Source organism: Phyllobates terribilis, unplaced genomic scaffold, assembly GCF_046119375.1.
Source record: "Phyllobates terribilis strain yellow unplaced genomic scaffold, ASM4611937v1 Scaffold_12__6_contigs__length_324123572, whole genome shotgun sequence".
Lineage (NCBI taxonomy): Eukaryota > Metazoa > Chordata > Amphibia > Anura > Dendrobatidae > Phyllobates > Phyllobates terribilis.
Window position 1 is genome coordinate 194006529 of NW_027362772.1, and position 27484 is coordinate 194034012.

A 27484-nucleotide genomic window follows, 5' to 3' on the forward strand; every position below is an offset into this window, starting at 1 on the left:
GAGGGACACTTGTAGCGTTATATTATAGATTATTTATCCCACCCAGTTAACAACTTAAAAAATGCCAGAATTACAGTCAGTTTTTATGTTTCAACCACAAAATGATAAAATAAACTACAACTCCTAAAATTAAGTCCTCACACAGTTCAGTTGACAGAAAAATAAAGTTTTATGTCTAAAAAAAAATGGCAACACAAACCATATATTTATTTATTTTTAGTTAGCACTTGCATGGTTATTTTAAAAAAGAAATTAAAAAAAGTTATGGCCCTTGGAAGAGGGTGGAGCAGGCAGGCATTAAACTATTTTGTTAAGCTCTGCTTTAAAGCCCAGACAAGTCGATTAGAAAGCCATAAGTAACTTTGGACCTAAATAGCATTATGTCAGGTTTTACCAAAGTGACGGCAGGCTTCGCAGACAGCACCAACCATGCCACTAAAGGCTTCCCTCCAACACACAGCTAACCCCACTTAACCAGCGTTGCTGCAGGGCGCATAAGGCACTTTGTAGGGGCGACTGATCAGTAAATATGTGGATCCTTGTGGCATTACACTATTACCTTTTACATCGTTACATAGATTTAAAAAAAAAAAAAGCCATAGGTCCATCAAATTCAACATTTCTCCTCCAGTTGTACATTCTTTATCACTAGTAAACTTGCTGCCAGGTAGTCCTCCATATTTATGAACTAAGTAAAACCCCTTACCTCAACACTGTACATAGGCAGAAAGCTGCCAATCAGTGGTGTGGATGGGGTTATACAGGGTTCAGCATCCAGATAATTGCAGATCTCCTGCTGATAAAACAGCAAAATGACATAAAGCAGCTCAGAAAATAACCACATTGCTGGAATCAGGGTTTCTGCCCCCACATGGGGTAGTAAAAACCTGCTGACAGATTCCCTTTAACCAGTTTTTTTAGCCTTCATGGCTTGACTGCCATGACGGTGACATTGTTACTATGCTAGCCAATTTGCAAAACCAGGAGTAAGGCTGCCTTCACACATTGCGTATTTTTGCGCACTTTTTTGCGCGCGCTTTTTCAAAATACGCAATGTGCCTTGTGTCTGCCAGCAAAGTGAATGGGAAATTCACTTTGCCGTTCAGACACTGTGTGATTTTACGCAGCGCGAAAGCACAGCTGCGCAAATAATTTACATGTCAATTCTTTACGCAGCTGCGTCCCGCACTTTCTCCTGTTGTGCCCATTAGAAGCGATGGAATTACGCAGCGGTGTTCACACACTGTGTAATTCCAGAACTTTTTTATGGAGGCGCAGGAGAAACTATGGATACTCACCTATCCGATGGATGGGAGTCCGGTCCTGCCGCTTTCAGCATCTGCTGGTGAAGCGATCAGCTGTAAGCTAACCGGCTTCCGGTCAGCTGATTTACAAGCCGGTCACGTGACAGTCAGCTGATCGTTTCACGGCAGATGCTGGAAGCCGCGGGACCGGAGCGGACGCCTCTCCCATCCATCGGATAGGTGAGTATCCATAGTTTATTTGTTTTAAAGCAGTGTATGTACTGCAGCCAGAAGCTGACTGTACATACACTGCTAGGGGGACACTCACACACATGACACATAGACGCACAGGACACACAGACACATACATTACACATGTCACATTTCATTTTTTGCTGCGCTTTTTTACGCAGTGTGTCAATGGAGGTGCTTTTTTTACCTGCGTAAAAAAACGTAGGTAAAAAAAGCAGGAAAATACGCAGCGTAAAAAAACGCAGGGAAATATGCAATGTCGCAGGTGAAGTTTGTTGCAGTCTATTGTCCTATAACTTTTTAGGGCTGTTTAACAGGGCATCACCAATCAGCAGAAAACCAAGCTACACAAAAAGATACTTGGTAACTTTTTCCTGAGAAGGGGAGAGTAAAACAGTAAAAATTATTTTCCTGTGCTGAGTGCATCGGTAAACTCACTGCCATCCATTTGAGGTACAACTGCTCTTTGTGGTGAAATATTGAGAAAAAGGTCCTGTACTGTCTGTTAACTGCACTTCACAGTCACTTAAATGGTAGCCGTCACTACATTTGTGCCTATGGAGGAGAGTATTTTAATTGATTTTCTGCCCTCACTCTGACAACCTCAATGCAGGTCCTCCTTTACTCTTATGCGATCTCATCTGCAGACTAAATTATAACTAGAGAAAGACATGGACTTCCATCAAAAAATCACACATTGATCTATTGCGTCTAAGCAAAAATTTACAAAACTGAATGTGAGGTTCTTAGTTTAACATTCTGATTAGATTGCATGAAGCCCACTGCCACGTCACGGCGAACCTGTCAGTGGGTGCTGACCACCACCGAAGTGACAGTTCACTAATGTACAGGTGTCGGGATACAACACACAGAGATCACGAGGCGGAAACAGTCAGAGATTGACACAGCTCAATTTATATATAGCACTGACTTTAAACAATTAGTGTTAGTAACAAGGCAAATCAACACTAGAACTAATAATAATCTTGGAATACCAAAGAAAGTCTTTCACTAAGTAATGGTAATGTTCTTTTCACAAAGGTGGTGCGTTCAGTTGTTGGAGTCACCGCGTAAGTCCTCTATCCTGATCTGGCTGTAGCGGGGGTCACTGGGTTTTCCCGCTAGACTGCAAGTCTCTCTCTGACGTAGTCTATCAAAGCCCGTTGAGCCTCCCACGCACCAGCCTGCCTCTTCCCAACCTGAAATCCTAGTCCCAGCATCCAGGTACCATAGGTGAAAACTGGAAGTGACGGCCCTTCTCACTTGCGCTGTTCCTCCACAACAGCAGGCGTGCCTCTCCTGTCTGTCTTCTCACGGCTCTTCTCGGCTTGACCATTGGCAGTAGTCTCTTAAGCTAGGGGTGGAGAGGACTAGGCCTCTGCTCTTGACAGGCGACGCCGGGTCTCGGAGGCCTAACCAGCGCAGGGTGCGGTTCTGGTCCTAACCAGCATAGACGGAACTTTGAGTTCTCCTGCGAGGAATCCGGGCCTTGTCAGGCCATGACCGTCAGCTGGATGGCACAGATTTCCCGCTGAGGCCTGTCACACTGGATCCAGCGACGTCTCTGGAGCACATCTGTTCCGCTCTCTTGCTTGGCACCAAATCCGCCTGCGGTTTGGCGCGCAGGGCTTTTATATAAAGCAATTCCTTCCTGTGGGTCACCTGATCAGATCCCGCACTTGAAGTCACTCCCTCTGCATTTCTTCCAGCACAATTTGGTTCCGCTTGATTTAGCCTGGCCAGCAGATGGCAGTCTTTTCTCATTGATGGCACATCCTGCAGGGTTCTTCAGGGAATTCACTGCTTCTTATTACACTAGCAGGGGGAGCAACCTGTTGCCTTACATCATCCATGATGCAAGGCGAAATCTCTTGCAGACTCCTGCTAATCCAAAAACGCCTGGGCCAAATTGGAGGAGTGGTATTGGGCTTCATACAGTAGAACCTCATGCTAAGTTTTGTACATTTTTGCCATGTCTTTCTTTACAGCAGGGGTCCCCAACCTGTAACTTGGGAGCCACATGTGTCTTGCAATCCCATAAATTTTGACTCACAGCTGTCTGCCAGATTAGTGCATTAGCTCCAGGTCTAGCAAACAGGTAAGAAAAGCACATCTCAAAATAGTGAATTTTGTGAGTAGCCCTGCACAGAAAAGCAGATCTAGATAAACACATACTGGTCTTAAGGTTTTAGAGATAAATTAAGTATGGTACGCTGGAGACAGGATGATACTACTTGTCAGAGGTGTTGCGTGAAACAGGGTACAACACTGTGGTGGGAGTGCTTGATGGGAGAATATTGAATGGGGATATTGATCTTGTTATACTGTTTTGGGGTGATTTCTGTGGAAATTATTTGGTTATCATTATACCCATAATGGGGGCTTTGGTTGCTACTACTGTGAAGGGGGCGAGAGCTGGAGGTGGCGCGCGACCCTCTCTCAGAGCTGAATGTGACTCGTGACTCTTTTTCTGAAATTAATGTGGCTGTGAAGGTCAGAAATGTTGAGGACCACTGCTGTTCAGCTGTGGGTCATCGCACACTAATTTCTGCCTATCCGCTTCTTCCTTATATCCTCCCTGTTACCACCCACTTGACACTATACCTTCTTCAGTATACCAGGGAACTTTTTCTAGCACTTCGGATGCTCTGTGGTGCTACTGCCTGCCAAGCAGAAACAGAATAGTGGGAAAACACTGAAATGGAGGAAGGATGCAGGGTAAAACAAACCTCCAGGACACACACTGGGACTATAAAAGAACAAAACAATTTGGAAAAGACAAGAAACACAAAACAAGGGACAGTCCACATGGAGGGAGGACAAGTGCAAAAAAATTGAGCACGAGGACCTCTGTTTCTCTATTCATGCTCCACTCCTCTAATACATCAGTGGTGTTCTTCATTGTTGCAACAGCCACATGGCACACAGGGCACGACAGACAGCTGAGAAAGACTGCTGCCGCTGATGGAGGTGCTCTGCATTTTGGGTGGGTGTCTTGTTATGTTTGACACATTGGGCTGCTGAAAACCTCTGTTTATTGAGCCAGCCTCCTCTCTCTATCATAATGAAACCAAGGGCACATGCCCCACCTGCCACCCCCAAGACCTCCAAACCCCAGTTGCACCACTGTATTGATTTTGAAATGTACATGTTGGTTTTCTTTACAGAGCACCACACTGGACCTGCTAGAAAAAGGGTTTGATGTCCATGTTGTAGCTGATGCATGCTCATCTCGTAGGTAATGTTTGTGTATCCTATACTTTTCCTATAATTGTGCAATTATGTAGATTAAAATCATAAACCTGATTACTGTTAACCCTTTTTCATTGCGAAAGGTTTCTGGTCGTTATGGATCTCTGGTAACATATATTATACTCTTTTTTTTTTTTTTTCCAGTACTTTGATATTGATGACCCCTCTCATAGCTTAGTCACCAGTATAAGAAAGGTAGCTATCCAACAGCTGGCACTCCCACCAATCAACTGTTATCACCTCCAACGACGGCCGGATATCAACAGATTACAGCTTTGAACAGCACAGCTCCATAACACCATTTTCTGTCTGCTGATAGTTACTGCAGATCGTCCACTTTTGAAAGAATAGGAGCTGATCCGCAGTACCCGGAAGCAGCTACTAAACAGTGTGATGGAGCGGTGGGGTTTAGCTTTGCTCACTGTTTACATACAGCTGATGAAGAAGTGATAAATGCTGATTGGTGGGAGTGTCGGATCCCACAACAGTCTTACATGGTTGACCTATGCAAGGTCATCAATATAAAAGTGCCAGGCAACCCATTTAACTAACATGTAATTACCTAGGAGACATGGTGTGTTTAGAAGCAAAATAAGTAAATTAAGCTTTCACAATCCAAACTACAAAACATACTACCGCGATATGGGTTGATTTGTGCAATTAAGCTTGCACTATAAATTCAAACAAGGGTTAAAAAAACGCAAATAGGATAGAAATATTATACTCCTACTTGTGGAATAAATACCCCAATAGCCAATGTATATAAAGAGCTTGATAATCATAAATACACACTGGGGATGTGGTGTAAATCTATGAACCCCCTTTAAGGAGCCCGCAATAACTGAAAGTGCACTTGTAACAAGAAGCACTTACTTAGACGGCGATACGTCGCTCCACTCAGGCTAGAAGAAACGGGCAGCAAATGTCACGATGAGGCAACACATACCTGCCTGATGGAGCAATAGGTCCCACGCTGACAAGCAATGCAGAGTGTGCTCATGCAAGTCGGCAACTAGGAGTGGCGTCCTCCCGTCGATGAGCCTCCTGACAGCTCTGCGGAGATGGTACAAGCGTGACACGCTCCGGCCGGAAGTGCTGTAACGTGACCGCAAGGCTGGTGCGGGCAGGGCAGCGTGACATCACTTCCGAAAGAACGGAATTATTGCGAGTTCCTTAAGGGGGTTCATAGATTTACACCACATCCCCAGTGTGTATTTATTATCAAGCTCTTTATATGCATTGGCTATTGGGGTATTTATTCCACAAGTAGGAGTATAATATTTCTATCCTATTTGCGGTTTTTTAACCCTTCTTTGAATTTATAGTGCAAGCTTAATTGCACAAATCAACCCATTGCATAGCGTAGTAGTTTGTTTTGTAGTTTGGATTTATCATGTTTATGGGCTAGTACACACTCAGAGCCCTCTTTCTACCTGCAGCTTTTTTCCCCTATTTTTGTAAGTAATTGCTGTTCATACAAGCCTTAAGCCCCCGTCTCACTAAGCGAGATCGCTAGCGAGATCGCTGCTGAGTCACAAGTTTTGTGACGAAACAGCGACCTCAGTAGCGATCTTGCTACGTTTGACACTTAGCAGCGACCAGGCCCCTGCTGTGAGATCGCTGGTTGTGTCGGAATGGTCGGGACATTTCTTTGATCGTTGAGGCCCCGCTGAGTAGCATGCATTGGTGTGTTTGACACCTTACCAACGACTTTGTTGACGTCTCAGACACAGAAACACATAGGCTTGCATCGTTACACAGATCGTTACGGGTCGCCACATCGTTGCTGCGTCGTTGGGAAGATCTGACTGTTTGACATCTCACCAGCGACCACATAGCGACGCAGCAACGATCCCTGACAGGTCGTGTCGTTGTCGGGATCGCTGTAGCGTCGCTTAGTGTGACGGGGCTCTTAGATGTAAAGGTCTACGCTCTTACTTAAACCAATGCACTTTTGCTGGTAGATATCACCTTCATTGTAAAAGCACCATTCAGTGTTTTGCTGGGGCAACTAGAGATTACAGAACAAGTGAAGGATTTGGGTATTCTGGTTACAAGTAAGGCTATGCTCACATGTCCAGTAATGATCTGTTAGAATCCAGCAGAAATCCATTAAGAAAAAATTTGTGCTGACACACCTTTTTAGTCCGTTATTCACTAACTGATGTCTACCGGATCTGTGTTTTTTTAACATTGGAGTCAAAGGGCAACGGATCCGTTAATTCAGCATCTACAGTATTGTCACCTATTTCTAACTGATCCAGCAAGAAAAGGCTTTTTCTTGCCAGATCCTTTAGAAATAGACTACAATGGATGCCGCATTAAAGGAGTATTCCCATCTACAAGATCATATCCCAATATGTAGTAGGAATAATAATAATATTAACAAATGCTTGTAATTAGATATGTAGTATAGTTTTTCTGATAAGCTATGCCTCTTTCCTCATGTGCAGGCATTGCAGGACCTTAGGAATCCATGGTTACGAACACTAGTAACTAGCTAACTGTCACTATATCAGTGGTCGTAACCATGGATACCGAAGATCCTGCATTGCCTGCACATGAGGAAAGAGACATAGAAAATCAGAAAACCTATACTACATTTCTAATTGGAAGCATTTATTAATATTATTATTATTATACCTACTGCTTACTAGGATAGGATCTTAGAGATGGGAATACCCCTTTAATGTATTTGTTGCCCTTTGACTCCAACTTTCAGAAAATGGATTCGGCAGATATCAGTTAGTGAATGACAGACTAAAAAGTTGTGTCAGCACAACTTTTTTCCTAACGTATTTCTGCAGGATCCGTTCTAATGCATAATCAATGGACATGTAAGCATAGCCTAAGCTGAGCAGCAGTACTCAGTGTCAGGCAGCAGCTGCAAAATCAAACAAGATTTTAGGATTTATAAAAAGAGATAAAATCCTGTGATCCCAATGTATTATTACCCCTTTAAAAATCACTGATGAGGCCACATCTAGAATGTGGGATCCAGTTTTGGGATCCACATTTTTAAAAGAAAGTTGGAGTCAGTTCAAAGACGGGCAACTAGATTATTACAAGAGATGGAAGGCCTCTCATATTATGGGAGGTTGGTATAGTTGGGCTTGTTTAGCTTAGAAAAAAGATGCCTCAGACGAGATCTCATTTCTATGTATAAATATATGTGTGGTCAGTACAAAGGACTGGCACATGACTTATTCCTTCCAAAGACTATACTAAGGACCAGGGGGCACTCATTACGGGTGGAAGAAAGGCGATACCATCACCTAAACAGGAAAGGGTTCTTTACAGTTATAGTATCTGCCATTACTGCCGCTTGCAGTCGGGTATTCTACAGTCTAAGGCTGCGTGCCCACTATGCGTTTTTCAAGCGTTTTTGCAGCGGAATTTCCGCAGCGAAAACACTTAAAAACCGCTTGGTAATACGTGCCCCATGGTCCCCAATGATAATCCACATGTGCTGTGCACATGCTGCGGAAATTTCTGCTGTGGATCATCATTGCGGAAAAATACGCAGCTTGTCCATTCATTTTGCGGACACGCAGCGTTATTGCCGCCATTGACTTACATTGAATCGCTTAATATCCGCATCACTACATGTGCACATGCGGATATTAAGTGATTCAATGTGCTGATGGTACCCGGGTCTGGAGAAGAGGAGACTCTCCTCCAGACCCGGGTATCATGGCACCTGTTAACAAAAGAATCTTAAATAAAAAGTAAACATATACTCACCTACCGATGTCCCCCAGTCTTTTCTCCACTGTGTCCAGTCTGTTGTACGGCTCGCGGTGGTGTGAAAGGACCTTCCATGACGTCATTTAGTCATGTGATCGGTCACGCGGCCGCTGACGTTGAGACGTTGTACAAGAGACCGGACGTCGCGGAGAAAAGACTGGGGGCCATCAGAAGGTGAGTATAATGTTTTTTTGTTTTTTTTTTTACCATTTTTTTTCTTTTATTTATATAGTGTGACCAAGTTGTCAAGTACTTTCCAAGTGATGCTAAAATCATGCAGAAATGTATGCAAAAACGCTTGACAAACTCTTCTACCTGGCAGGAAAAAAGCATGTAAAATCCGCATGTGTTTTTCCTGCCAGGGAGATGCGGAAAAAATCTGCAGCATTTCTGCATCGTGGGCACATAGCCTTACTGCTCCAACAGCATTTAGAAAAGGGCTGTATGCTTTTCTCCCAATGGCATTATGGGATGTTCATAATCTAATGATATAGAATGTATAGTGAGCGATATTTTGATATATGATAATTTGCCCTATCCTGCCCATGTTCCGCCCATTTTGGCTAAGCCAGCGATGGACTGGCATGAAAACTTCACTCCTGAGTTGCACAGAAATGTTGCGACTTGTTAAGGTGTTCTACTCAAGAGAAATGTCTAAAACACCTAAATGAATTGGAGACTTAATTTTTACTGTTTCATCACTTTTACTTCTAATGGGTAGCACTAGAGTTCAAGTCCTCTTACTCTCTGAAGAGGCAATTTGTATATTGTTTCTATTGACTTTGTATAAAATAAAATGCCATGTCCGTTTATATTGTGGGTGGTAATTTACTAGGATTATTGTTTCATTAGTCAGGTTGATCGCTTTGTGGCGCTTTCCAGAATGAAGCAGAGTGGAGCATTTCTAACCACTAGTGAAGGAGTGATATTGCAATTACTACAAGATGCTGCGCATCCAAAATTTAAAGAGGTAAATTTCTTTTGTTTTAACATGGAAAAATTTACAAACGCAACACTTATTACAGCATTCATTTACTTAAGACACAGACTCACCTGTTCAGTTTGGAGTATAAAGACAAATAACACACCCACCCTCTACAGTAGGTAGATACAATGTTTTGATCGTATCTTAATGCAGTGCATTGCAATGTTGCTGCAACCCAAAAAACTAAATTTTTGTATTTTAATTTTTTTTCTCTCTGCGCCTTTTACGGATCAGATTAACCCCTTTACCCCAGAGGGTTGTTTGCACGTTAATGACCAGGCCAGTTTTTACAATTCTGACCACTGTCACTTTATGAGGTAATTACTCTGGAACGCATCAACGGATCCCCCTGATTCTGAGATTGTTTTTTCGTGACATATTGTACTTCATGATTGTGGTAAAATTTCTTCGATATGACTTGCGTTTATTTGTGAAAAAAATGGAAATTTGGCGAAGATTTTGAAAAATTCGCAATCTTTAAAATTTGAATTTCCAGGACGTCCCCCTGACAGCACCATGGAGGACGTCCTTCCTATCCTTACAGGGACAGGAAACAGAGAGGCTAAAAGCCCTCCCCTCCCTCCACCCCTCAGTGTTTTTCCTGTCCCAGTGAGGATAGGTACAGAGAGGTGTTGTGCGCAGAAGAGTGTACCTGTGTGTAGGCTGAGGGGATCGGGCGGCCCAAACCTCTCCCTCCTCCTGTGAAGCAGCCTGCGGCTGACACCCCCCGAACGGGGGTTCCTCAGCCCGGTCAGTGCAGCGCTGCTCCTGACCCAGGAGCCTCTTCCCTCCGGCGACGGCTCTCGACTCCGGCGCCTGCCTCCACATCTGGTTCCGGCCACGTGTGCACGCACTTCCGGTGACGTCACATGTGTGTGCGCGAGGCAGGGCACGAAATTTGAAATGTTAAAGCGGCAGTCGCCGTGCATTGCACAATGGAACGAAAAAGGCAGGGAAGACATCAGACAAGTAAGTATAAAAACGCTTGCCTGTGTCTGGCTTCCCTGCTATGCCGGAGACTGCAGTATGGAGGATTTGGGAAAGCCAGAGACCCCATCTGAACCACCAATGGTACATGTGAGTGGGGTTAAGACAATCAGGGGGAGAGAGGGTAATCAACCAGAATTAGTCAGAAAGGTTTGCCTCCTAAATACCACAGTACTGTCCCCCTATCTTAGGATAAAAGCTCGTTAACCCACCAACGACAGTAAAGAAGGATAAAAAGTCGGGGGGAAAGATGAAGAGATGCCCCATATGTAATTGCTGGTTGCATGAAGCATGGTTTAAACAGTTATTTGAGGGCTGCACTGCTAAAATTGTGAAGGATGAACAACTGACCATCCTTTCGGATATGAGGTCCATCATCAGAGAAGAGGTTCGGGCCTCCATCTCAGGTCAAGTTTCCCCCCAGATGCCTCATTCGGGACCCCGGGCAAAAAGACCGAGGTGGGAGATGGAGCTATCCTCAGAGGAAGAATTACAGCCCTTTGCTTTTGAGGAGGAGGAGAATGAAGATGTAGCTTCAGATCCACCGGAGGAGGGAAAGTGATATCTCTTCTCAGCGGCGGACACAGACAAGCTGCTAAAAGCGGTCAGAGACACTATGCAGGTGGAAGACACCCAGACATCGCATACAGTGCAGGATGAAATGTTCCAGGGTTTAAGATCCCAGAGACAAAGGGTCTTCCCTGTAAATAACCACATCCGTATCATGATCCTGGAAGAATGGGAGGATGCAGAAAAAAGACTGGTAATTCCACAAGACTTTAGGCTACGCCTACCCTTTGAGCCAGAGGACATTAAGCCCTGGGAAGAGATTCCCAGGATCGACGTTCCCATTGCAAAGGTGGTCAAGAAAACCTCAATCCCTTTTGAGGACTCGTCCAGCCTGAAGGATCCTATGGACAGGAAGGGTCATGGCCTTCTGAAAAGGACCTGGGAGATGTCAACAGCTATCATAAAGACTAATATTGCTGCCACCTCTGCAGCTAGATCAATGTATTTGTGGGTAGAAGATCTGGAGGAGCAGTTAACATCAAAAGCTCCTAGGGAATCTATTCTCAGGTCCCTTCCCCTCCTTAAAATGTCTACAGGTTTCATGGCCGACACTTCGGCGGCGTCCGTTAGGTTTGCGGCCAGAAACAGCGCTTTATCTAATGCATCTAGACGGGCTATCTGGTTGAAAACCTGGTCTGGGGATAACCAATCAAAAAAGAAATTATACTCCATTCCTTTTTTCGAGGGATAGGGTGTTTGGGCCAGTATTGGACAACATCTTGGAAAAAGCGTCTGATAAAAACAAAGCGTTTTTCCCGAGGATAAACCTCATAGGTATCAGCCCTTTCGGAGAGCCCGCCCCTCACGTAAGCCAGAGTATAAGGGTAAAGGAAAGTCTGGCAGATGGAGTTACCCCAAGGGGAACAAGAGCAGAGGGCCCCCCTTTAGTTCGGCATCCGGCTCGAGAAAGCAATGACGCCATGCGCATAGGGGGGCGTCTAATGTCGTTCTTCAGAGGCTGGCAAGAAATATCACAGAATCCTTGGATTCTAAAAACCGTATCTTCAGGATACAGAATCAAATTTGCCCAGTTACCACTGGAGAGATTTATTCTCACCAATCCCCAGCCAGTGGCTGGTACTTCACCCATGTGGTTGGAAGTACAGAAACTCTTAAAAATAGGGGCCATAAGTCCGGTCCCCCAGGTAGAGAGGTTCCAGGGACACTATTCAAGACTCTTTTCCATCAGGAAATCCTCAGGGGAAACGCGAACAATAATAAACCTAAAACCGTTAAACCACTGGGTAAAATACAAGCGGTTCAAGATGGAGTCAGTTCTGTCTACCATTCCCCTGATAGACAGAGGGGCCGTGATGTGTACCTTGGCCCTCCAAAAAGCATACTACCATGTCCCCATCCATCTCATCGATCAGAAATACAGTCATATGAAAAAGTTTGGGCACCCCTATTAATCTTAAGCTTAATGTTTTATAAAAATTGGTGTTTTTGCAACAGCTATTTCAGTTTAATATATGTAATAACTGTTGGACACAGTAATGTTTCTGCCTTGAAATGAGGTTTATTGTACTAACAGAAAATGTGCAATCTGCATTCAAACAAAATTTGACAGGTGCATAAGTATGGGCACCCTTATCATTTTCTTGTTTTAAATACTCCTACCTACTTTTTACTGACTTACTAAAGCACTTTTTTTGGTTTTGTAACCTCATTGAGCTTTGAACTTCATAGCCAGGTGTATGCAATCATGAGAAAAGCTACTTAAAGTGGCCACTTGCAAGTTGTTCTCCTGTTTGAATCTCCTCTGAAGAGTGGCATCATGGGCTCCTAAAAACAACTGCCAAATGATCTGAAAACAAAGATTATTCAACATAGTTGTTCAGGTGAAGGATACAAAAAGCTGTCTCAGAGATTTAACCTGTCAGTTTCCACTGTGAGGAACATAGTAAGGAAATGGAAGAACACAGGGACAGTTCTTGTTAAGGCCAGAAGTGGCAGGCCAAGAAAAACATCAGAAAGGCAGAGAAGAAGAATGGTGAGATCAGTCAAGGACAATCCTCAGACCACCTCCAGAGAGCTGCAGCATCAACTTGCTGCAGATGGTGTCACTGTGCATCGGTCAACTATACAACGCACTTTGCACAAGGAGAAGCTGTATGGGAGAGTGATGCGAAAGAAGCCGTTTCTGCAAGCACGCCACAAACAGAGTCGGCTGAGGTATGCAAAAGCACATTTGGAGAAGCCAATTTCTTTTTGGAAGAAGGTCCTGTGGACTGATGAAACCAAAATTGAGTTGTTTGGTCATACCAAAAGGCGTTATGCATGGCGGCAAAAAAACACAGCATTCCAAGAAAAACACTTGCTACCCACAGTAAAATTTGGTGGAGGTTCCATCATGCTTTGGGGCTGTGTGGCCAATGCCGGCACTGGGAATCTTGTTAAAGTTGAGGGACGCATGGATTCCACTCAGTTTCAGTAGATTCTTGACAATAATGTTCAAGAATCAGTGATAAAGTTGAAGTTACGCAGGGGATGGATCTTTCAGCAAGACAATGATCCAAAACACCGCTCCAAATCTACTCAGGCATTCATGCAGAGGAACAATTACAATGTTCTGGAATGGCCATCCCAGTCCCCAGACCTGAATATCATTGAACATCTGTGGGATCATTTGAAGAGGGCTGTCCATGCTCGGCGACCATCAAACTTAACTGAACTGGAATTGTTTTGTAAGGAGGAATGGTCAAAAGTACCTTCATCCAGGATCCAGGAAATCATTAAAAGCTACAGGAAGCGACTAGAGGCTGTTATTTTTGCAAAAGGAGGATTTACTAAATATTAATGTCACTTTTCTGGTGAGGTGCCCATACTTATGCACCTGTGAAAGTTTGTTTGAATGCAGATTGCACATTTTCTGTTAGTACAATAAACCTCATTTCAAGGCAGAAACATTACTGTGTCCAACAGTTATTACATATATCAAACTGAAATAGCTGTTGAAAAAACACCAATTTTTATAAAACATTAAGCTTAAGATTAATAGGGGTGCCCAAACTTTTTCATATAACTGTATTTGAGATTTGCAATAAAAGTGGGAAATCAGATCCACCATTTTCAGTTCAGGTGTCTCCCCTTTGGTCTGACTTCAGCTCCACGGGTGTTTACAAAGCTGATAACAGAAGTAGTAGCCCATTTAAGATGTTTGGGAATCATCATAGTTCCTTACCTCGATGATTTCCTTCTTGTGGGGGGGTTTCGTCTGGAGCTTCTAGATTATGTAATCCGTTTCCACCCTCCAAGAATTGGGTTGGTTGATTAAATTGGGACAAATCAGACCTAGATCCTGGGGAAAGGAAAAACTTTCTGGGAGTCACTCTGGATTCTTGCCTAAGAACCTAATTTCTACCCGTAGAAAAGCGGAGGTCACTGAGAAAGGAGATTGTTCAGTTTCCAAGGAATCATTGCTCCATCAGAAGTGCAATGAGGATCCTGGGACTGATGACGGCCGGCATTCCATGTGTCAGGTGGAGCCAGTTTCATGCCTGACATCTACAAAAAGCTGTTCTGTCGGCCTGGGACAGGTGTCAGATATCCTTGGACAAAGTAATGCCCCATTCCAGAGCGGTAAAAAGGTCCCTAGTATGGTGGACGCTTCCAGAAGAAGGAGTAGCTTGGATCCCCTCCCCAGCCATAGTAATTACCACCGACGCCAGTCAGTCAGGGTGGGGCGCCCACATAGAGGGAAAGCTCTTTCAGGGAACCTGGTCCCCAGGAATTCGTGTAAGGTCCTCAAATTATCGTAAATTACGAGCTGTGTGGGAGGTTCTCCTCTACAACCGACCATTGTTTCTGAACAGGCATATAAAAGTTCTGTTGGACAACACAACGGCAGTGGCCTTTCTGCGGCATCAGGGAGGCCCAAAACACTCTTTACTGCAGAGCCTTTCTACAAAGATGTTTCTTTGGATAGAAAGAACAGCCTTATCTATAACAGCTGTCCACTTAGCAGAGGCTGAGGATCAGAAAGCAGACTTCCTGAGTAGACGCAGGATATGTCCCATAGAGTGGGAACGGAATATGCAGGTCTTCCTCAATCTTACCCGTCGTAGGGGTACTCCAGAAATAGACCTCTTTGCAAGCAGAGTAAATGCCATGGTCAGGAGATTCTACTCCCTAAATCAGCTAGACAATCCGGAAGGAATAGATGCTCTATCCCAGCAATGGAACAAGGGCCTGCTGTATGCATTCCCTCCGTTAGCTCTGATACCGAGGGTACTAAGAAAAGTGCAGGAAGATCAAGCGAGGATAATACTGGTAGTGCCCTTTTGGCCAAGGAGGAGCTGGTTTCCTCTATTGGCCAATATGGCACTGGAAAACCCTGTCCAGCTTCCTTTGAGGAAGGACCTTCTTCATCAGGGTCCTGTATTCTACCAAGAAGTAGCCAGATTGCATCTTACTGCATGGATGCTGAGAGGCAGATCTTTATGTCCAGAGGACTTTCTGATCAGGTGATAATAACCCTACAGGCGAGTTGAAAACCGATGACCTCGGCCATATATAGCAAGATTTGGAAAAAATTCTGCTCAGAATGTGGAGACTCAGCTATCGATGTTTCTAACCCAAATACCCCTAGGATTTTGGATTTTTTTACAGGCCTAGTTTAACAAGGGTTTAAAACCAAGTACTCTAAGAGTCCAGGTCTCTGCCCTGAGCGTATTCTTTGATACGCAATTGGCAGCGAATCCTTGGATAGCTAGGTTTTCCAAGGCTGTTCAGAGATTTAGACCATGGATTAAAAGATCTGTTCGTCCTTGGGACCTCAATCTTGTACTTAATGCTCTTTGTAAATATCCATACTAGCCGTCCAAAGACTTGACCATAGGCAGACTCCCCTTTAAGACAGCTTTCCTGGTAGCAATTACAACTGCTAAAAGGGTGGGGGAGATACACACCTTATCCACAAAGGACCCATACTTGCAGATTTATGAGGATAGGATAGTTCTTAGATTCGATCCATCCTTTCTACCCAAGGTCTCTTCTACCCATAATATAAATCAGGAAGTGGTACTTCCGTCCTTTTGTCAAAATCCTAAAAATCAAAAGGAAGCCTTCTTCCATTCCCTGGACGTTAGGCAAGCAGTCATCACTTATTTAGAGGCCACCCAGGGTTGGAGAAAGGATAGCAACCTGTTTGTCCAGTTTGGGGGTAGAAATAAAGGTAAAAAAGCGTAAAAAAAAGACAATTGCCAGGTGGATTAAGTCTACAATAAGTCTAACCTATTCGGCTCGGTGGAGCAGATATGTACGGCCACAACTTGGTCTAACCTAAGTACATTTTCTAGACATTACAAGCTAGATGTTGTAGCCAGTCAGAGAATGGCTTTTGCTAGGAAAGTTCTCCATGCGGTGGTCCCACCCTAAAATAAATACTTTGGTATTCTCCATGGTGCGGTCAGGGGGACGTCCTGGAAAACTGTAATTAGTCTTACCGTAATTGTATTTCCTGGAGTCCATCCTGACAGCACAGTTAGTTCCCTCCCCTTCATGTCATATACAGTGTGAAGTAACATTGTTATATAGAATTACATTTTTTTGTTTGTTGCAACCATCCTGGTGTGGTACTTAGAAATAACACTGAGGGGTGGAGGGAGGGGAGGGCTTTTAACCTCTCTGTATTTCCTGTCCCTCTAAGGATAAGAAGGACGTCCTCCATGGTGCTGTCAGGATGGACTCCTGGAAATACAATCACCCGTAAGACTAATTACCGTTTTTCATGCCCTTAAATCAGAGAGATATGTCACACAAAATAGTTAATAAATAACATTTCCCACATGTTTACTTTACATCAGCACAATTTTGGAACCAAATTTTTTTTTGTTAGGGAGTTATAAGGTTAAAAGTTAACCAGCGATTTCTCATTTTTACAACAAAATTTACAAAACCATTTTTTTAGGGACCACACCACATTTGAAGTCACTTTGAGGGGTGTATATGACAGAAAATACCCAAAAGTGACATCATTCTAAAAAGTGCACCCCTCATGGTGCTCAAAACCACATTCAAGAAGTTTATTAACCCTTCATGTACTTCACATCAATTAATTGAACGTGACCCAAATTTTCACAAGGGTAACTGGAGAAATTGAACCCCAAAAGTTGTTGTGCAATTTCTCCTGAGTATTCTAATACCCCATATGTGGGGGAAAGCCATTGTTTGGGCGCACAGCAGGGCTCGGAAGGGAAGGAGCACCCTTTGACATTTTCAATGCAAAACTCGCTGGAATTGACAGAGGACCCCATGTCGCAATTGGAGAGTCCCTGATGTGCCTAAATAGTGGAAACCCCCCACATGTGACCCCCATTTTAGAAACTAGACCCCTTAAGAAACTTATTTAGATGTGTGGTGAGCACTTTGAACCTCCCAGTGTTTCGCAAAAGTTCATGACGTAGAGCTGTGAAAAAACAAACATTTTTTTCCCACAAAAACTATCTTTTAGCCGCAATTTTTTTATTTTCACGAGGGTAACAGGAGAAATTGAACTCCAAAAGTTGTTGTGCAATTTCTCCTGAGTACGCTGATACACCATATGTGAGGGAAAGTCATTGTTTGGGCGCATGGCAGGGCTCGAAAGGGAAGGAGTGATGTTTTGGAATGCAGACCCAGGTCTGTGGGTGTCAGTTGCGTTTGCAGAGTCTCTGATGTGCCTAAACAGTGGAAATGCCCAACAAGTGCCCCCTTTTTGGAAACTAGACCCCCAATGAATTTATCTACACGTGTGGTGAGCACCTTGAACCCCCAGGTGCTTCACACAAAACTATAACGTTGACTTGTGAAAAAAAAAAAAAATTCACAAGGGTAACAGGAGAAACTGGACCTCAAAATCTGTTGTGCAATGTCTCCTGAGTACGCTGATACCCCATGTGTTGGAGAAAACTACTGTTTGGGCTCACGTCAGGGTTCGGAAGGGAAGGAGTGACGCTTTGGAATGCAGACGTTGATGGAATGGTCTGTGGGCGTTATGTCACGTTTTCAGAGCCCCTGATGTGCCTAAACAGTGGAAATGCCCAACAAGTGCCCCTTTTTGGAACTGATTCCTGATTTGTGAATTATATAATGTAGTGTCATACGTAAGTTGTGCAGGACAACCTGACGAACACTACGTCAGTTGTGTAGTGTTCGTCAGGTTGTTATACGTTAGTAATTAATTTAGTAGTGCATGGAAGTATGGTACCTTCTGAAGCATTCTTTCATGCACAGGCCAGGTTTGTCGGGGCAGGTGTCACATTGATAAATGGTTTTCTTGTGTATTCCCCTTTTGTAACACACTTGGCACTTCTTTGGTGACTTACCTTTTTTTCCGCTGTGAGGGATCTCCACTGGGAAATGCTGGCCTGGTACAATTCGAGGTCCTTCAGTTCCGGAAGTACTGGGGCCCACTCCGTCACCACTGCCAAATATCAGGACCTTGATTACTACCTCCTGGAAGTGAAGGTACGACGTAGAAGTTTGGCCTGCACATCGTGATAGACGGAAAGCGTTGTGCATTGCCATCTGTACGATGTGCACAGCCAACTTCTTGTACCACACCTTGGTCTTTCTCAAAGCTCTTTACGGCTGGAGGACTTGATCAGCGAGATCAACTCCCCCCATGTACTTGCTGTACCCCACTACACAGTTTGGTTTGACGACCTGTGTAGTGGAACCTCGTACAGTGCTGAGGGTGCTGCCATCACCATGTATGGTGGTCAAGAGAAGGACATCCCTCTTGTACTTGACCAAGGTGGTCACTACATTGGGCTCTGCTCTCACCCCTTCTGAGCAGCTGCCAAATTAGCGTCTTTGGGAGGCCTCTCTGATTTTTACGGACAGTACTGCAGGCTGCGGTGCCTCGAGCAGAGAGGGACTTGAAGAGAGGGACACTGATATAAAAGTTATCCACGTAGAGGTGATAATCTTTATCCAGCAGTGGGTGCACCAAATCCCACACAATTTTCTCACTCACTCTCAGAACAGGGGGGCATTCAGGGGGTTCAATCCGGGAGTCCTTCCCTTCGTAAACTCTAAACTTGTGAGTGTACCCTGAGGTACTCTCACACAGTTTATACAACTTAATTCCGTACCTGTCCCTCTTACTGGGCAGGTACTGCTGGTATCCAAGCCTCCCCTTAAAATGAATTAGGGACTCATCCACGCAGATGTCCCTTTGGGGCACGTATACTTCAGCAAACGTGTTGTTGAAGTGCTCGATGACTGGCCGAACTTTGAAAAGACGATCAAAGTTCGGGTCATCACGTGCAGGACACCATGCATTATCGTTGTAATGCAACAACTTGTGGATGGCCTCAAAACGTGTCCAGATCATAGCCATGCGGAACACTGGAGTGTTATACAAAATGTCAACACTCCAGTATTGCCGAACTTATGGCTTCTTCAGGACCCCCATATGAAGGACCAGGCCCCAAAACGTCATAATTTCTACTGCGTCTACAGGAAACCGGTTAGAAAATGATGAAGAGGGGTTTTGTTCCAAAAATTGATGAGCGTACAAATTAGTTTGGCCCACCATGAGGTTTACAAAATCCTCAGAGAAAAAGACTTTGAAAAAGTTTATTTCTGTGAGGCTGGTGGTGTCAAACTTGATTCCTGATTCCGCTACTAAATCAGGAATCAGTAGCTCATAATTACTAAATTACTAGTAATTACTAAAAAGAGGGGAGGGGAGAGGTGGAGGTGGGAGAGAAGAATTGGGGTGGATGAGGGGAGATCAGAGATGGACTTACCAAAGTCTTCTCTGTTCTTCTTTCAGCAGCAGGATCAGCAGTAGGAACAGGCTCTGGAGCAGGATCACCAGCAGGAGCAGTCTGGAGCAGCTTACAGCAGGAGCCCAGCAGCAGCAGGAGACCGGAGCAGGAGATCCAGGCGATCGGAGCAGCTGACCCAGCAGAAGCAGTGACCGGCGCAGGTAAGAGAAAGTTCTTGTGGTGTCACAGGTGGTTCTGTGGCACCACAAGGCCCAGCACAATGCAGATCAGTGGGTGACCGCTCTGTTGAAATCCTCACCTACTGTGAGGAGCTGCAGGGTGGCCACAGGGGGGGGGGGGGGTGTGATAGGGCGGTGACAGAAAGGTCATAGGCCAGTCACCTCCCGGTCAGTCACTCTGATTGGAGCCATCGATGTCATCATCGATCGCTCCAATCAGAGCGGGCTGTGGCCTCTGCATACATCACAGGGGGTCATGGGGCGGTGACAGGCAGGTCACAAGCCGGTCTCCGCCCCCCCTGACCACCCGGTTACTGTGCGGTCGCGCACTGATCAGTGCGATCGATGTAATCGGCGATCGCACTGATCAGAGCTGGTTGGGGAGAGGGCTGGCGTTGCTAGGCAATAGCCTAGGATCGGTGCTCTTAGGAGCATCGATCCTAGGCTGCACATCACTATTGCTGTGATTGGCTGTTCAGAATAGAATAGCCAATCAGAGCGATCGTGGTTTCGGGGAGAGGGGGGTGGGGGGCGGCGGCAACATCCCCCGGGATGACTACGCCATCTACCCTAAGGTAAGATGGCGCCGAAAATTTAATGCTATCACATCATTAAAGCTAGGCCGCACTAATACCTATCTAGTTCAATAGGCCCTGGGCGCAGATACGTACTAGTACTGCCTATGTCAGAAAGGGGTTAATTTACTCAATATTTTGATAGATCGGACTTTCGCGAACACTGTGATACCAAATATGTGTATTTTTTATTTATTTTTTAATTGTTTTATTTTTAATGGGGCAAATGGGGGTGATTTTAAACTTGTGGGTTTTTTTTTGTTGTTTTTTTTTAAACTTTTTTTTAAACCTTTTACTGTGTTTAATAATCTACTTTGGGGACTTAAATCTGCGATAGGCTGATATAGTGAAAATCAAGAAGTCTGATTAACTCCAGCTATAGGCTGGCTTTCACAGGAGGATCGTAATGACAAGCATGGAGGTCTTCAGCAGACCCCCGGCTGTCATGGCAACCCATCCATGCCCCGCAATCATGTCACAGGCATGCCGATGGGCGCGTTTAATGACACCATCCCCTGTTAAATGCTACTGTCAGAGATTGACAGCGGCACTTAACAGGTTGACAGGCACTAGCAATGTGATGTCGGCGCTGTAGCCAATCCCATATGTGGAAGCAGCGATAGAGACTTACCGATGTATCCAAAAGAGGGGAGTACAGGTGGTTTGTTGCTTTTTCACAAATTTCAATGGGTCATGCCAAACATTGTCTGAAAGGGGACAACACATTTAATTAAAGAAGAATTTGTCAATAGCTCACAAATATGAGTTAAATACCTTGTAAAACTCCCAGAGCTCCTCTGATTCTGCCACTTTTTTCCATTTTGTGCTGCATTGCTCCAATCTAGAGATATTCACATTTGTTTCTTCTGGAGCACAGTTAGTGAAATCTCTGCTTGTAGTACAATTGGACTTTTCTTCAGAGTCTTCTTTGGGTGTGATGCTGGCAATCACAGCTCATCTGTGCCTGAGACTGCTGGATCAGCTGTTGAACTGTACAGCGCCTTGAAAAAGTATTCATAGTGTCACTGGTGTATCAGAGGTGACGGACAGTCGCCCTGCTGTTGGTTGCAGGAGATCTCTACGTTTGGCATTACAGACATCTTTTTAGATGAGAGGCTGTCTCTAGGACCTAGCGGCTACCTCCCTCTGGTAATTAGCTCCCTGGCCTGGGTGTATATATACCTGGTGTGTCTGAGAGGGAGGTGCCGGCTATATTCATTTCTACTTGTGAAGGCTTAACAATAGCAGTACTTCGTCCTCTCTGGAGCTTGAGGCCGAGTTCGCATTTGTCTGGAGTTGTCTAAAGCTAAGCATTCTCCCCCTGTTTGTCTACCCTTGTTGTCTACAGAGTTTAGTGGAGATCGACTAGTGCTCATGTCCTCCGATACCTAGCCTTAGCCATACGCCAGGGAAAGACAGGGCGAGGCATGCATGCGGTGATTGCTGAAGAGGCAATATAGGGACGGTAGTTGAGACAGGGTGACACTAGACCAGACTAGGAGGTTTCCACTTCCCCCTTTCCCTAGTGTCTGAGCTCCCTTTCCTTCTTCCCTCTGTGTTGCACTAAGTCTTTCCCAAACCTGGTGTGACTTTATAGCCGGCTGAGCACGTTTTGAAAAGGAAAAAAAAACTGACATTGTGTTTTGTTTTTTTTCCAAGGTTGCCCTCCCGGACAGGTTTTCAGGCGGTAGGGAGAAGTTTTTTGTAGGAGGCATACAAATTGTATTTTGCTAATGAGGGGCACAGGTTGCTATTGTGATCTCTCTATTGCAGGGAGATCCTCAGTCATGGGCGTTTTTGTTACCGCAGGACTCTGTTTGTCTCCAGTCTGTGGAGGGGTTTTTCGGAGCTCTGGCCCTCATCTATGATGACCCTGACCGAGTCACCTTGGTTGAGTCTAGGCTACGCCGTCTTCAGCAGGGGAATCGGTCAGTGGAAACGTACAGTTCGGAATTCCGTAGATGGACGACGGATTCCAAATGGAATGACTCAGCTCTTAGAAGTCAATTTTGTCAGGGGCTTACTGAAAGGTTGAAAGATGCCTTGGCAGTTTATGAAACCCCTCAGTCCTTGGAGGCTGCCATGTCTTTGGTCATACTTCTTGATAGACGCCTTTGAGACAGACAGGTGAGACAACCTTCTCTGGGGCCTTCTCGTCGGGGTTGTGTACCTCTGCCGGGGGAGCGGTCTGGGGTTGAGCCAGCACTGGGGGAGGTGGCGGAACCCATGCAGTTAGGGGGTGTCTCTACATCATACATCTCCCCTGAGATTTGCAAGAAAAAGGCATATGTTTTTTTTGTGGAAAAAAAGGAATATTTTGTTGGGACCTGTCTTTCAATTCCTAAACAAAAGGAGACTCAATTAACTCTTGGTATTCTGGAGTTGGATAAACAAGAGGTGCATTTGTGGCCAAACTGCAGTTCCCGCTTTGTCCTGACAGCTGAGGTGGTGCTAGAAAGCAAAACCAAGAAAATGTCTGTGTTTGTTGACAGTGGAGCCTGAGTCAACATGGTTGATGCTGAGTTTGTGAAAACTCACGTTCTAGCTTGCTGTGCTTTAGCTGAACCTATTTGCATCTTGGCCATTGACTCGGCGCCACTTGCACAGAAAGCATTTACTCAGATTGTACATAATGTAAAACTGAAGGTGGGGTCAGTTCATTGTGAAATAATTCCTTGCTATGTTCTGGACAATCTTCCCACACCGATTGTCTTGGGTATACCTTGGCTTGTTAAACATAATCTGCTGGTGGATTGGCAAAACGGGGAGATTATTGAATGGGGACATTACTGCCATGAGAACTGTTTAGAAATTTCACTTGCTACCGTCTCTACGGAAATTTTACCTGCTTTTCTGTCTGGTTTTGAGGACGTTTTTTCTGAGAGGGGGTGTCAGGATTTGCCTCTTCATTGTGCTTATGACTGTCCTATTTTCCTGACGCCCAGAGCTAAACTACCGAAGTCCAGACTAGATAATCTTTCTGGCCCTGAGAGACAAGCAATGAAGGATTTCATTGCGGAAAGTCTGGAGAAGGGACATATCAGACCCTCCTCTTCGCCCATGACGTCAAGGTTCTTCTTTGTGAAGAAAAAAGATGGCGGTCTATGTCCCTGTTTAGATTTCCGGGAATTAAATCAAATTACCATCCGTGATCCATACCCTCTTCCTCTGATTCCTGATTTGTGCAGCCAGGTTGTGGGAGCTAAGGTATTCTCCAAGTTGGATTTAAGGGGAGCCTACAACCCGGTTAGAATCAGAGAAGGGGACGAATGGAAAAGAGCTTTTAATACCCCGGAAGGACATTTCGAGAGTCTGGTTATGCCTTTTGGTTTGACCAATGCACCTGCGGTATTCCAGCATTTCATAAATTATATTTTCGATCATTTGGTGGGGAGGTTTGTGGTGGTCTATCTGGACGATATTTTGGTTTACTCACCTGATTTTGAGATTCATCGAAGGCATGTTAAGCACATGCTCCAGATATTAAGGGATAACAAACTTTATGTCAAATAGAAAAATGTGTTTTCGCTGTTCAGGAGGTTCAGTTTTTGGGGTACTTGTTGTCATCTTCGAGTTTTCAGATGGATCCGGAGAAGAACCCTCCAGTCTTTGACTGGGAATGTCCCGAGAACCTGAAGGCTCTACAACGTTTTCTGGGCTTTACTAATTTTTATGGGAAATTCATCCAAAATTATTCTGTTATTGTGAAACCCCTTACTGACATGACTAAGAACAAGTCTGATTTTTCTAAATGGTCAGATGCTTCCCTCAAGGCTTTTTCTTCTTTAAAGAATCATTTTACCACTGCACCTATACTCAGTGAACCTGATGTCTCTCAACCCTTTATTGTGGAGGTTGATGCGTTAGATATCGGGGTTGGGGCTGTGTTGTCTCAGGGTTCGTCCCCTTGTAAATGGCGTCCATGCACCTTCTTTTTCTAAAAAAATTATCCGGCTGAGAGAAATTATGACGTGGGTAATAGGGAACTTTTGGTGATCAAATTGGCGTTTGAGGAATGGCGACATTGGTTGGAGGGGGCTGTTCATCCTATTACTGTTATTACTGACCATAAGAACCTGTCATATCTCCAGTTAGCTAAACTTCTCAGCCCTAGGCAAGCCAGATGGTCCCTGTTTTTTACTAGGTTCAATTTGTTGTCACTTTTTGTCCAGGGGTCAAAAATGTCAAGGCTGATGCTTTGTCCCGGAGCTTCCCTGGTGGTGGTGACCATGAGGACCCTGCCCCGATATTACAGAAAGGGGTAGTCATTTCGGCACCTTACCCAAAACTGGAGGGTGAGGTGTTGGAGGCACAAGGCGACGCCCCTGCTTGCTGCCCTTCAGGAAAGTTATTTGTACCATTTGATCTGCGCCGCAAAGTAATTAAAGAACATCATAACTCTGTGTTTGCTGGGCATCCAGGTGGTAAGGCAACCTAGGACCTCCTCTCTCGTCGTTTTTGGTGGCCGGAGTTGCATTCGCATGTGATTGAACACGCAGCTGCTTGTAGTATTTGCGCGCGTTCTAAGGTTTTGCATACTCATCCATCTGGTACTCTTCTTCCGCTGCCTATCCCTAGTAGGCCATGGACACACTTGTCCATGGATTTTATTACTGACCTACCAGTTTCTGCAGGCAAAACAGTGGTTTTGGTGGTAGTACATAGGTTCAGTAAAATGGTTCACTTCGTCGCATTGCCTGCACTTCCAAATGCTAAGACACTCATAATGAGATTGTGAAGCTTCACGGGGTTCCCTCCGATGTGGTGTCAGATCGGGGGATCCAGTTTGTTTCCAAGTTCTGGAAGGCATTCTGTTCTCGACTGGGGGTGCCGCTGTCCTTTTCCTCTGCCTTCCACCCTCAGTCGAATGGTCAGACCGAGTATGTCAATCAGAACTTGGTGACCTACCTCAGGTGTTTTGTCTCTGAAAGTCAGGAGGATTGTGCATCCTACTTTACCACTGGCAGAATTTGGCAAAATAATCATCGGCAAGAATCCACTGGCAGGTCACCGTTCTTCGGTGCATACAGTTATCACCCACAGTTTGGTACCTTTAATGGGGGAGGAGCTTCAGGAGTTCCTGAGGAGGAACGGTTTGCTTCGTCGTTCTCCTTGGCATAGCAGGAGTTCTGAGTAATTTAAAGATCATGGGAGACAGGTATGGCTGACAGAAAACGCTTTCCAGGTCCGGACCTGAATGTGAATGACTTTGTGTGGTTGTCTACCAGGAATATAAGATTGAAAGTTCCTTCTTGGAAGCTGGGACCTAGGTTTATTGTCCCTATAAAATAACCGTCATCATTAACCCAGCAGCGTTTAGTCTTGAACTTCCTTAGGCCCTTAAGGTCCACAATTTGTTCCACAGGTCCTTACTCAAAAAGTATGTGGAACTTCTTGAGCCCTCACCTCTACCATTGCCCCCAGTAATGGTTGATGGTAATCTGGAGTTCCAGATTTCGAGGATTGTAGCTTCTTGTCCCCAATGTCGTTTTCTATTATACTTGGTGCACTGGAAAGGCTATGGTCCAGAGGAGAGGATGTGGGTTTCAGCGTCAGAGGTGAACGCTTCCAGATTGGTTCGCTCATTCCACACCTCTTTTCCTGAGAAACCCGGTCCTGAGTGTCCAGAGGCCACTCATAGAGGAAAGGGTACGGTCACGGGTATATCAGAGGTGACGGACAGTCGCCCTGCTGTTGGTTGCAGGAGATCTCTACGTTTGGCATTACAGACATCTTGTTAGATGAGAGGCGGTCTCTAGGACCTAGCAGCTACCTCCCTCTGGTAATTAGCTCCCTGGCCTGGCTGTATAAATACCTGGTGTGTCTGGGAGGGAGGTGCCGGCTATATTCATTTCTACTTGTGAAGGCTTAGCAAGAGCAGTACTTTGTCCTCTCTGGAGCTTGAGGCCGAGTTTGCATTTGTCTGGAGTCGTCTAAAGCTAAGCATTCCCCCCTGTTTGTCTACCCTTGTAGTCTATAGAGTTTAGTGGAGATCGACTAGTGCCCATCTCCTCCCATCCCTATCCTTAGCCATATGCCAGGGAAAGACAGGGCGAGGCATGCGTGCGGCGATTGCTGAAGAGGCAATATAGGGACGGTAGTTGAGACAGGGTGACACTAGACCAGACTAGGAGGTTTCCACTTCCCCCTTTCCCTAGTGTCTGGGCTCCCTTTCCCTCTTCCCTCTGTGTTGCACTAAGTCTTTCCCAAACCTGGTGTGACTTTATAGCCGGCCGAGCACGTTTTGAAAAGGAAAAAAACAACTAACATTGTGTTTTGTTTATTTTCTCTGTGTTGCACTAAGTCTTTCCCAAACCTGGCGTGACACATAGCCTGTGAACTTTTAAGAAACTTTTCATGTTAGACTCACAAAATTAATGATATTTTATTGGGATATGTACTATACCAACACAAAGTAGCAAATATTTGTGAAGTGTAAAGGAAATTATGCATAGTTTTTTAATTATTTAAAAAATTTAAATCTGAAAATTGTGACGTGCACTTGTATTCAACCCCCTGTAGTCTAATGCCACTAAATAAAATCCTGAGTGACCTCTTGTCTCCAGCAGCCCCACAATTAGTAAATTGAGTCCACCTGTGTGTAATTTATTCTCAGTATAACTACTGCTGTTCTGTGAAGGCCTCATATGTTTTTTTGAGAACATTATGGATAAAGAGCACCATCATGAAAACCAAGGAACACACCAGGCAGGTCAGGGATAAAGTTGTGGAGACAAGAAATGCAGGGTTAGATTATAAAAAAAAAAAAAAAAAAAAAGTAGCCCAAGCCCTGAATATCTCATGGAGCACTGTTCAATCCATCATCCAAACATGATATAGGAGCAGGCAAGAGGCCCATTGTCACTCTGCGGAAGCTGCAGAGATCCACAGCTCAAGTGGGAGAATCTGTCCACGGGACAACTATTAGTCATAT

At 44.8% G+C, this 27484-nt stretch overlaps 1 protein-coding gene across 4 annotated transcripts in view; it reads left to right on the plus strand.

The window, feature by feature from the left end:
- Positions 1-27484, plus strand: part of ISOC2 (isochorismatase domain containing 2) — a 153643-nt gene that overhangs the window by 120285 nt on the left and 5874 nt on the right. For all 4 annotated transcript variants that reach the window (XM_073657820.1, XM_073657819.1, XM_073657821.1 and 1 more), the window contains exons 4-5: positions 4664-4734; positions 9348-9465. In XM_073657820.1, the coding sequence (XP_073513921.1) occupies positions 4664-4734; positions 9348-9465 (189 nt within the window). The remainder of the gene's footprint in view (positions 1-4663; positions 4735-9347; positions 9466-27484) is intronic.